Source organism: Columba livia, chromosome 3 (genome assembly GCF_036013475.1).
Source record: "Columba livia isolate bColLiv1 breed racing homer chromosome 3, bColLiv1.pat.W.v2, whole genome shotgun sequence".
NCBI lineage: Eukaryota > Metazoa > Chordata > Aves > Columbiformes > Columbidae > Columba > Columba livia.
In genome coordinates, this window is record NC_088604.1 from 28,191,481 (window position 1) to 28,204,438 (window position 12,958).

General features: G+C 38.4%; 1 protein-coding gene across 4 annotated transcripts in view; it reads right to left on the bottom strand.

The window, feature by feature from the left end:
* LGSN (lengsin, lens protein with glutamine synthetase domain) overlaps nt 1-12,958 on the bottom strand; it is a 100,009-nt gene that overhangs the window by 47,820 nt on the left and 39,231 nt on the right. For all 4 annotated transcript variants that reach the window (XM_065056211.1, XM_065056209.1, XM_065056210.1 and 1 more), the window contains one exon: nt 11,629-11,742. In XM_065056211.1, coding sequence (XP_064912283.1) covers nt 11,629-11,742 — 114 coding nt within the window. Of the gene's footprint in view, nt 1-11,628; nt 11,743-12,958 lie in introns of those variants that run through there.

Consider the following 12,958-nt stretch of genomic DNA (forward strand, 5'->3'; position numbering starts at 1 on the left):
TGGCTTTGTCTTCTTTGAGCCATTATCACCCGGGAAGTTTTTGAAGGGAGATTCTTGGTTCAGATACCCCAGTGAGTGCGATTAATCTCTTCATAGCTAAACAATCTCTTAGAGGATGTAAAGCTTCTTTCTCCTATTTTCTCTTCATTATTAGTCTGTTCACTGAAGTGTTGGAGTTGGTTCTGAATGTAAAGGAGGAGCACCTCTCAGCTCACTAATGAGGACAAACACAAGTATTTCTGCAAAATCCTAATAACTGTGACTAGCTTTAGGAGAATTTTCTGAGGTGATAAAACCAGTCCTGTATACAAAGAGGCAATTAACTTTCCCAGATAAGAAAATTTCAGGTATGTGGTCCTTGTACAACACTGCAATATTTATTTTTTAATGCAGTTTTAGAGCATACAGTTCATACAACATGATCTAGTATGAGTGCTTTTACATTTCGAACTGCATTAAATGGATCATATGCCACCATTACTGAGTTTGTGGCTAGGCAGAAAATAGATTTCTCCCCAAGAGAATGTCTGCAACTGTCTGTTAGTTTTGATATTTTTTAATAATCTATTTCATCATTTAATGTCCTTCAATTTAATAAGCCTGTATTTGCAATAAACTGCATTTTTAACATTTGTTTTCATAATATTTTCCCCATGGGCCTCTATGAAGTCCAACAATATTATACATAGTTTGTGAAATATGACATTTCATGGACAAATTCAAGTGGACTAGAGTCACAGTGGCTGAAATAGATCCCACCTACCTACAGTCTGGATTTTGGGGTTGGCTGGGCCTGGTCCAGAAGTGACCTCATGTTGCTGAGATTCCTTTACCTGCAACCACTCTTACAGCTGTTGGGCCTGAATGGGACCCTCAGGACTTTGTCTATACCCAGTTTGTCCACATGTGGTGCCTCATACTGTGCACTAGCCTGAGAGGGCAAAGAAGAGGGCAAATATGTCTACAGCCTTTTTTTTTGAGACAGTATTTCTCATTCTGGTTCCTGATCTGAGCTCTGCCTATGCAATATCCATTTAAGAGACATGAGATAAGAGACACAAACAGTATTGGGAATAGATGCTTCCCCATTCCCCGTGAGTTTTTCTCTTCTTGGTTCCATTAATTTTTTCCAGTCTTTTCTGCATAGTAGTCCAGCTTCATTCATACAGCTGCTCATCAGACCCTGAGAGCAGGAACATTTGGTTTCAGCATTTCCCAGAAAAAAAGGTGACAGCCAAAATCTTGCATTTCCTGGGCAAGTGCTCTAATTCCCAGGCTGCTGAGCAAAGGCAGGTATATCTTCAAAGGAAACTTGGGACTGGAAGGTCCAAGGGGATATACTTGTGTGCTGTGAGTCCCTCTGTGCTCTGAGTTGGTGACCAGGCTGTGCCCAGTGCCTATTTTGCTGAAAATACTTTTCAAAGTCTTTGGAAGCCTCTACCTTTTATTCAGAGGTCAAAAGCAACTCTGGCTCACATAACACAATGGAAATCTGCAAGAAATTGGCTCCCCAGTGACAGGTTTGCTGTAGTGGCAGAGCATCTAATCACCCATCTAAGATATTTAGAAATAGTAAGATGTGGTAACAAATCAATAGAGTGTTTTTAAATGCCCATTGGAAAATATTCTGTAACACAAATCAATCCTCAATCACACTACAGAAAAAAAAGAAAAAAAAGAAAAAAAAAAAACACCTTATAAAAACTTCTTCTGCTTTGTTAGGCTCATTTGACATTGATTAGAGTTTAGCAGCTTGTTTTGGGGTGCTTTATTTCTGTAAGTTGCTGACTTTGGCAGGAATGTGTATGGCATCTTGGAAGAGTGCCATCTGACTTACTTAGCCCTGATGTGATCTTTTCTTTCTATGTGAAATGCCAAATAAAACCAATAACTTAGTCAGAGATAAACCCTTATGCTTGATATTTTTGATAATTCACTGCATTTAGTTAACTTTCTGATATTTTTGTGTGTGTGCAGTGCTCTTGGAACTTCTAAAATCACTAAAAATAGTACAAATGCACCATCACAAATACTATCTACCCATGGGAGCACATGCCATCTTTGATGTCTGTAGGATGGCACATTAAATTGTTGTGTGATATCTTCCATGAACAGAAAGTGTTAACGCAACTTAACTGAAGGAAGAATTAAGAGATGACAAATCAGCTTAAATTTTCATTGATGTTTCAGTGAATTGTATGGAAGATTTTGTATCTGTTCTAATATTTTATTCTTTATAAAAATGGGTAGCACACAACAGAGACAAGCAAATAGTCCAGTTTTGTATATAAAAGTGTGTATCTGACATGTATTTGTATATATGAAATATTCAGATACACATAAGGAAAAAGGAGGGAAAAAAGTACAGTTCTCCAAACCTAGCCGTCTTAAATTAGACGATAGGCTCACAGGTTTCATCTCAGAGATAATATTGAGAAATCTGGAGGAGGAGCAATTGGCAGTTTAAATTTATTTTAATCAAATTGAAATGTAATTATTGTTTAATATTCCACTTTTATATGGCTTAATTTTCTGCGTGACACATCTGTTAAACTGTAAGTGTTTCAGAACTGTTCTCAGTGAGAATCTGAAAGCACAGATTACTCATCACCACCTAATTTGCTAATGCCCTCAATCACTTACATTTGTATTCCTCTGTAGTTGCACATCTGAAACAAACATAATGCAGCTCAGGTTGTAAAATACATGAAAGCGAAAAGGTAGCATTATAAAGCTGAAAAAACAGACAACAGTAAACTTTCATTTATGTGACTGGAAACACTAACAGTCCCAGGTTGCTTGCTCACAGCTGTCTGTTGGGGGTTGCTGACTCCACAGCCCTATTGTGGGAGGAATGCTGTGAGCAATCCCAAATTTACTTTAGGCAAAGGTGACTAGGCTGGTATGCAGCCATGTATCACCACTGTCACAGACTAGCTCATCGGTCTTGCCTGAAAGTAGATTAGAAAATGAATGCACACGCCTTTTGGCAGCCAAGTCATAAACAACCAGGCTGTACATTTGGGGTCATCAGTGGCTTCAGCTGAGATGGGTATATTCAGAAGGGATTTTTGCCCATAGCCTGGTTCAAGTATTTTATTTAATTTGTATTCTTCATCCAAAGAGTCAGTTTTCTGCAGGCAAAACCATATTTGACCAGGAAAAAACAGGTTGACCATGAGTCAACAATGTGCCCTTGTGGCCAAGAAGGCCAACAGTATCCTGGGGCATATAAGGAAGAGTGTGACCACTCTACTCCAGACTGGTGAGGCCACACCTGCAGTACTGTGTCCAGTTCTGGGCTCCCCAGTTTAAGAAGGACAAGGAATTACTGGAGGGAGTCCAGCGAGAGCTACAAATATGATTAGGGCCCTAGAGCACCTTTCTTATGAGGAGAGACTGAGAGAGCTGGGTCTGTTCAGCCTGGAGAAGAGAAAGCTGAGAGGGGATCTCTTTAATGTTTATAAATATCTCAAGGGTAGATGTCAAGAAGGTGGGACCATACTCTTTTCAGTGATGCCCAGCAATAGGATGAGGGGCAATGGGCACAGACTGAAGCACAGAAGGTTCCATCTGAATATGAGGAAAAAATTCTTTAAGGGTGACAGAACACTGGAACAGGCTGCCCAGACAGATTGTGGAGTCTCCTTCTCTGGAGACATTCAAGATCTGCCTGGACACATTCCTGTGTGATCTGCTCTAGGTGAACCTACTTTAGCAGGTGGGCTGGACTAGATGATCTCCAGAGGTCCCTTCCAACCCCAACCATTCTGTGATTCTACGATTCTGTGAAAAGATTTGTTTTGGAATGTGTTTTAGGCACCTTTCTGAGGTAAGCAAATATTTTTTTGCAAAAACAGTCATCTTCCTCTGCTGTAAACTTCCTAAAGATTTTCTTGTTTTGTTTTGTTTTATTAAGGTAAATAGGAGCACACGTGGTCATATTCATGGGCTGTGACAGGACATGGTACAAGGAGCTTCCCTTCCAGGAATTAAATGGTGGTGCAAAGCTGGTGTATAATTTTGTGAGTCACCTGCATACACGTGCTCACACCCAGGCACAAAGACACAGTGCACTTCAGAAGCTCCAGGGTTTATAGTAGAACAAATCAGCCGGAGTTGTTGATGCAGAGTCTGATCAGTGAAAGAAAACCAAACTGCTAAATAAACACCACTGGTTCTGGAGGTCAAAGAAATTACTTTGGCGCAGTATTCCTTATTGTTCAGACCTAAATATTGAATTATTAATAAATCCTTCTGCCATAGTCACATCTGCATACACTTGACACTGCAGCAAACATTCATTTTTGGCTCATATTATAACTATTTCTATTTCTTTTCATTTCCTTTCAGCCAGAAACTTTTTTTTTTTTTTGGTCTACTGTTTCAACATTACAGTAGTAAGTCACAGAAAGCAAACAATTAGCCAGTAAAAAGTTATGCTGCATTCTGTGAGTAAAAAGCTACTTTTTCAATTTTTGCTAGTCCCCTCTTTTTCTTTTTTTTTTTTTTTCTAATTAATCAACAGAGAACTATTATATCTCTCCAGAGCTACTTTTATATTTGCATTTCTGGCAAAAATTTAGTATGGAATCACCGAATAGTTTGGGTTGGAAGGGACCTTAAAGGCCATCTAGTTCCAAACCACCTGCCATGAGCAGAGACACCTTCCACTAGACCAGGTTGCTCAAAACCAAATCCAACCTGACCTTGAACACTTCCAGGAATGGGGCACCCACAGCTTCTCTGGGCAGCCTGTTCCAGTGTCTCACCACCCTCATGATGAACAATTTCTTCCATATATCTCATCTAAATCTACCCTCTTTCAGTTTAAGGCCATTGCCCTTGTCCTGTCACTACATGCCCTTGTAAAAAGTCCCTCTCCAGTTTTCTTGTAGGTCCCATTTAGGTACTGAAAGGCGCCTATAAGGTCTCCCCAGATTCTTCTCTAGGCTGAACAACCTCAAATCTCTCAGCCTGTCTTCATAGGAGAGTTGCTCCAGCCCTCTCATCATCTTCATGGCCCTCCTGTGGACTATCTCCAACACGTCCGTGTCCTTCTTACATTCGGGGCCCCAGAGCTGAACATAAGTATTGTAGGTGGGGTCTCATGAGAGCAGAGTAGAGGGAGAAACACCTCCTTCGACCTGCTGGTCATACTTCTTTTGATACAGCCCACGACATGGTTGGCTTTCTGGGCTACAAGTGCACATTACTGGGTCGTGTTGAGTTTCTAATCAATCAACACCCCCAAGCTCTGCTCCACAGGGCTGCTGTCAATCCATTCTCCCCCCAGCTCATACCACTGTTCACACTTAGCTGAAAGCAGGCTTCAGCAGAACAGTTGAAATTTTCCTTTTCTAGGATATGCACATCTTTTAGACAGTCTAAATCTGAAATAAAGTAATTCTGACTGTTTTTGTTGGGACCTCTTCTTACTTTATGGTCTTGTGTTCCTGTATGTGTTGGCCTCTAGAAGTGAACTGCTGAACTTCTTGGGCCTGTAACTGGGTTAGAAAGCATTCCTCTTTATAAACTTTGGAATTCTGTACTCTTCTCTGAGAGAAAAATATATGTGAATACTTACAGGTCTCCAAAATTGTTCCCTGGTTTGAATGAAACATCTTTTTTTGTTGTGCTGTTTTGCTTCTGAATGCACTATTTTCTTTCTGCCTCTGCAAAGACTGTGCAAGGCAACCTGGCAGCCTGTGCTAAATGAGAAGCAAACAAGATTCCATGGTACATGTCCAGGGACTTAAGCCTTTCTTAGATGAATATGGGTTGTCAAGGGAAGAACATAGCATGGCTGCATTCTTTCATATCAGCTGATCCTTTCAGAAACTGCACTGAAAGTCAATAAATGAAACTTAGGTACTATACCATGGTCTAGATTTTCACAAAGAAATAACCCTTCTTTATAATCTTTGTGCAAATAATAACACAAGAAGTAGCTGCAAAATACAATAATTGCTTCTAACAGGAGGCTCAGCTGTTTCTTTAAATGTGGGATTTTACATATGAGCTCAGGAATCTGTGTCTGAGATACCATGAAGCTTTTAGCAAATTATGTTGTTTCCTAGTATTTCTTTATCTGATTTTCTTTTTTCCCTCCTCTTTCTCTACTCTCATTTCATGAAGAACCATATGCATACACAGTGTTTAATAACATGAATTCATTAGTTTTTTGTGAGGCTGTATTGCACTTCACATGTATGCAAAGGACTACAGATTGTTAAATCAATAGCCTGTGAATTCTGAAAGTCTAATGAATTTTACTGTGAATTCTGATTCAATTGAAGTTTTCTGAAGAGCATAAAATGTAGTCTTCCCCTTTCACTATACTCTTATTAAGTTTGTCTTCCAAACAGGCAGCTGAAACAATACCTCATGACTGGAACTCCTACACAGTCTCATTTATATTGATATGAAAAAGAAAATTCTGTACATATTGGCCAGGACTGTTTAGAGAACAAAGAATGGGCACAATCAGGAATTGCCCCAAATACTGGTTGAATAGCAAACTGGTAGGAAATCCAAGTGGTAATTTTCTGGTTGCTAAACACAGTGACTAGATACAGGATGTTGCATCCAGGAAGCATTTTAGCTTACGAATTATTTGTTGCCATTATTTGTGACATATCTGAATATCAAATCTGTTCAGACAAATTAGGATTACTCTGGTAAGAGAAACAGACTACATTTGTCAGAGAGCTTATTTTCAAGGATGCTACTCTGTCAGCAAGCCCTTATCTGTGGAAAAAGTTAATGAATGTGTCTCATAAATTCTTGTTTTATTATTCTAATCTCCAAATCCAATGTTAATTTGAAGAAAACAATTTGACGCTATTCCTGTAATTAATTTTTATCTTGCATAACAAGACTTCAAATCATATGTGTATAACAAATATGTCCAAGATTAGGTGTATAACTGAAGTCTGAGAGGCAAAACGCAACAATAATGAGACTCTAGAGGTTCACTTGAGTTAATTAAGAATAAATATCTAGACTTGTTTATGTTTCTTTCTTGTTGGATGGTAGATTAAGAAGCAGTCCAGCTTTATTACAGATTTCTATTCAGAAAACCTCATTTTTTATTTAGATAGCAGATTAAACCTTTAAGAACATGCAAGTTGCAGATACTTAAAACTGTTTTGTTCTTCTAAGATCTTATCATTTATGAAGCTCCAGCTCCCATTCCCTAACTAAACCTTTCCTCAGTTTGGTATTTTTTCACCCAAAGATAAAAATTTTTACTAATATTTAACAGGCAGTATGGACAATATCCTAATACCTTTTCCCAAAGAAAATTCAGTCTTCACAATAACTCTAAAGATGGGTCATAGTAAAATTTGTCTGTTACTCAGAGAATAAATTCTGTCTTATTTCCAATTAAGAATGTCTATCAGCTAGTAAAATTGCAAAGAAAAATACCAGGTGTATGGGAATAGCATAAGAATGCCGAGGAGGATAACTGTAAATATGTTTAAGCGACTGCAGTTGGGGTGTAGGAAAAGCACATACGTCACACTAATTGTTTTACTGACCTTGTGTGCTTGACAAGTAGAACCTCTGTGTTAGATAACACAGACTGGTGAGAAGCTCTAAGGCACCTTATAATTGTGACTGAGATTCCTGCTTTGTTGTGAGAAAGAGCCGAGCACAGCAGAAGATTGCATCTGCTTAAAGCATTGAAATACAGGTGAACACAGCAGGCCCAGTGATCTTCTACCAAGACTGAATTTTGCAGTGCCTGCGCCTCCACTTGTGTCACCTCTGCCCAGGAGCTTAGGTGCTGTTTCTGAGATCCCCTGGTAGCAAAGTAACTAAAATAAATTTGCTCTTTGCGATTGTATTAATGGCCTCTGGCTGGTTTTGTGACCTGACTGCGTTGGCTTACACAGTAGGTTTGGCAGGAAGTCATCTGCCTCTGATTAAATTTAGGTATTCCTTGATTTGCCAAGTGTCACATATTGAATCTGAGTTACGCTTAGTTCCTGTTTCCTGCATTTAAGAATATATTCACTTACATTTTGTGACATTTCTGCTTCTGTGTTATCCCACAGTTCCAAATGGACCACTGTTGTCAATGTACACTAGTAAGTCTAGCCTATAAGGTTAAGGAGGAAAAAAAGTGCTGCAGGAGAAAAAATATTGGGGAAACACAATACCTTGTGAAACCAATACTATAGAGAAACTGTATTCTTGGTGCCCAAGAAAAAAGGAGAATATTAATCAAAATCTCATTCCTGACTAACTTCCCAACAGTTTCCCAAGCTCCTTTATAGGGTACCTTTCTATGGAGCTATTCAAACTTAGGAAACTACTTCTGTCTTCACAAACAAAACATATTAATGAAGATTTGCTGTAAAATGCATAGTGACTTTTGTCTCCGGTCACAGTGACATCCAGGGCCTCTAAATTAGTAGCTACTGTGCATGTCTAGACACGAGCTACCTGAATCTTGATTTTAAGAAATACAGTTTCCATCTTTCATCATCCCATGTCAATCACCAACACAGAGTTCAGAGTATTGCTTAGCCCGCTGTCCTGCACTGGAAGAACAGAAAGGTGGTCAACTGAAAAAGTTGCCTAGAGAGACACAAAAATCAGCTTCCTGCGACTTCCCTGAACTTTTCTTCATGATAGATTAGGCACTCAAAGGTATCAAGTCTGGACTTTTCAGCATCTTAACCTCTAATCAAGAACTGTAATCTATTTCTATTATCATGAGCAACAATTATCTTAAGGAATTAGTATTGAATCTCCTTAATTAATTTAGATTTTCAATAAGCTTTTGAAAAGATTCTTTGACAAAGGTACTTTTAAAAGAGTTCAGTGTCAAGAGAGGGAGATGGAGAGTCCTCTCATGGATTAGTAACTGGTCAAAGAACAATCAATAAAGATTAGGAATAAATGGTAGATTTTTCACAAAGAATGAGGGTAGCAGCAGTGTCCCTCAGGTATCTGTGTTTAAACTTATGATATTAACCATATTTTCTAATGATCTGGTTAAGAGGTAAGTAGTGAGGCAAAAAATCTCCAAGTGGTACAAAATTAATTACAAGACTCAGTCCTGAACTGACAAGGAAAAGTTGCAGAATGGTCTTATGATACAAGATATCTACTTGACAGAGTGGCAAATAAAATTCATCCTTCATGAATGCAAATTCACACCTTTCATCGTGAAGGGAAACAAACAATAAGATGACAAACGTGATACTAGATTTCAAACGATGATGTGGAAGGTGATCCTGGAAGTAGATTTTGTGGAAAGTTCTCTGAAAATATCTGTTCAATGTTCAGAAGTGAGCAAAACAGGAAATAGAATAGCAAAAACTATAACGAAAACAGCAAAGAAACAAACAGAAATAAGGCACTCTTATTCTACCCCCAAGGAACAGAGTAAAATGAGAAAATAAGGATAATCAGGAATTTGGGATGTTTCCATATGGGAAGAGATTATACAAACTAAGATTCTTCACTATGGAAAATAAAAGAATACAGGGAAATTGGAGAGATGAAGAAACTGAGAAAGGAATAGAGAGGGTCAATCGGGAATAACTATTCACTGTTTCCCATAACTCAAAGACAAGGTGAAATAAATGAAATGAAATGAAATGAAATGAAATGAAATGAAATGAAATGACGAGGCAACTGTTTTAGAACAAATAAAAGGAAATATTTTTCATGTGACACACAATTAAGTTGTAGCACTTATTGCCATTGGATGTTGTTGATGCCAAAAGTATAAATGGGCTCAAAAAGCAATTAGACAAAATTAATGGAAGAATTAATGAAAGACATCTGTTCTGAAAGTCCCTGAGTCTCAGATTGCTGAAAGTTATAAGAGAAAAACCACGGGAAAAGTAATTAGTGCTTTCCCAGTTTTACTGTCTTTCTCAAAGTATCTGCTAGTAGCCATCAGCAGAGACAAATCAGTGAGCTAGACAGATGTTCTGACCCAACAAAGGGTTCCCTCAGAACCCAAGGGAATGGCAGGAAGATGTGCCAGGGGAGGTTTAGGTTGGACATCAGGAAAAGGTTCTTCCCCCAGAGGGTGGTGAAGCACTGGATTAGGCTCCCCAGGGAGGTATCACAGCCCCAAGCCTGACAGTGTTCAAGAAGAGACTGGACAACACCCTCAGACACATGGTGGGAACTGTGGGGTTGTCATATACAAGGACAGGAGATGGACTCAATGATACTTGTGGGTCCCTTCCAACTCAGGACATTCTGTGATTCTGTGAGTTCATGAAAGTTGTTCTTATACTTTAACACAATAATTCAACTGTTTTTCCATTGAAAATATGAACTTCATTCCTTCTCCAAAGTGAGTATATTAAAAATAATAAAAAATCAGTGGTTGGATAGTGGTTGCAAGCTAGTTATGAAATTACAGGTTTGGCAATGTGTAGAAGCTCTTTTCATTTGATGGCTGGTTTATATGATGAAATTGATGGGATCAGTCTGATTCCCAGAGATAGAGAGTCACAGAGTCATAGATTCATATAATTATTTAGGTTGGAATAGACCTTAAAGATCATCAAGTTCAACCATTCACCTAGCACTGCCAAATCCACCATGAAACCGTGTCCCTAAGCACCAGATCTACACATCTTTTAAACACCTCCAGGGATGGTGATTCAACCAGTTCCCTTAGCAGCCTATTTCAATGCTTGATAACCCTTTCAGTGAAGAAGGGGGCTGCAGTACATCGAATGAAGGTCCTTTTCATGTGGAGTTTTAGTTGTAAATATGGCTTTAGGATGCAGTCATCTTATGTACAGGACATTTACAGAACAACCAGATGATCAGGCCCTGATAAGGAGATGTTCTATGGTTAAATAGCCAAGGGAAGATGATGGGGTAAATGGGAAAAGGAAAAAAAACACAAAAAAAAACAACCAAAAAAACAAAACCAGAGACCCTATCACATCTTTATTACTAATCATAGTTTATATGATGTCCTCTGAATGTAGCAGGGGATTTAGAAACCACCAAAAACTAATAATTAGTTCAGAAGAGACAATACTACTGAGGTTTCATCCTGATAATAAATAATTTCCTTTTTTTTTTTTCTTTACGCTGTGTAGCTTTTTTAAATTTCTCTGCATGTTTTGTATATGAGTGTACTTCCTCCTTGAATACTATGAGGAATTTAAACACTGTAGTCATCATTTTGTGGAATATCCCTAGTTTTCATCACTGCTATTAAATACTGTTGCTTGGAAGCCAGGCAGATTACAGGACATGTGGACTCTAAGGCATATCATGCTCTGTAGAAGCAATCACTAGTGGTTCAGATAGCGCAGATGATAAACCAGACACAGACAAGCAACAGATTTTAGGTCCTTGTCAAGTTCCAATGGTTACAATAATGATAATTCCACAACAATGAGGTTCAATGAGAACAAAACAAACAAGCCTGTTTCCTAATATTTTAACATGTTTGAGTTGCTTATTGTATTGCAGATAGACAATCTCTTGATATCTGCAAAATTCTAGATGGTATGAGACATTACTACATGCTTTCTGCCAGTTAGCATTAGTAAGATTACCCCAAAGTGTCATTGTAATTCAGGCACCAGATAACCGTAAATCTGCCAACAATGTTAAATCTTTACTTACTGCTGAAATGAGCCTGTGAAATCTGAGGTCCAGATGAATAGGCAGCAGTGGGAGGATGGCAGGAACTGCTTGCGCAGACATGGCACTGGGGATATGTTTCACAGTGATCGGCATCTGAAAGACAGCAGCATGCAGCTAATTGTCTGTAAATTACTGTATTTACCAGTTCAACAGGGCAAATTCTAACCTAATGATATTTAAATCAATATGCCCGCTACACAATCAGACAGACCATAAATTACAGCTTTCTGACTACAAAAGCAAACAAACAAATGAGAGAAAATAATGTTTTGATTTGCTTTCAGAGCTAAGTTCATAATTTGTAGTGTTTGTACATTGACGGATTGCTGAGCTGTAGATTCAGTCAAATGCCACCCAGCAACACTGCACCCAAACTGAAGAGGACAGATTTAGCCAGAATCTTGCAAGAGCTTTTTCATTCCAGTCATCCACTTCTGCTCTCTCTCGGGAGATAACTGCTAACTTAGCACTAAGTGGCAAAACCAGCATGCCCACAAACATTTTGATCGTATTTGCTGAATTAATTTATTTTTCTGGTTTTGATTTTACTTGTGACTTAGAACTAAAGTGCATCTGCAAAATGAAGGGATCAGGTCTGTTCTGCAAATTTTTGGGAGGCTGATACAGCTATGAAATTGGAAATAATTTGTTTATATCCTATTTCTCATTTTCTGTCTAAGGGTATGAACACATCACTTTTTACCATGTTCCTGCCTTGAACATTCCTCTTTGTTCTGAAACAAACTGGTTTGTCAGTCTAGTATTTCAATCCTGCTGTGTCTTCTATACCTTTAAAGGCACACAAATAAACTGTTTAATCCTTTAATTACTGTGGAAGTGTTTCTGCTTGTTCTTTTGCTACACTTTATTGTCCTTGCTATGTAATACTTGCTTATTCAAACTCTTTGCAGCCATGTTTCTTTCCCACACCCTAAGCAAAAGGGTAATGCAACCACCATTTCTCCCATTTTTTTCCTGTTAGGTTATTAGCACTGAGGTGTTAACAATCACAATCTGTTAGCAACATATCTTGTTAGAATTTATGAGACCTGAAATACCTCACTGCTAAGGCAGGCCTCTGCTATACATTTTGATAAACTCCTAATAAATGCCTTTTCATAAATGTAAACATACAGTTTGAGTAGCTGGTAAATACAGTAAGATATAGCTGCATGTTGATGTCTTTCAGATGCTGATATCTCATTCAGAACAGCTTCCCTCTAAACATGTTATTTGACTAGGCACAACTGGATCAGCCAAACCACAGCAGCTTCCTGAGAGTATCATACAGCAAATAGCAAAGACCCTG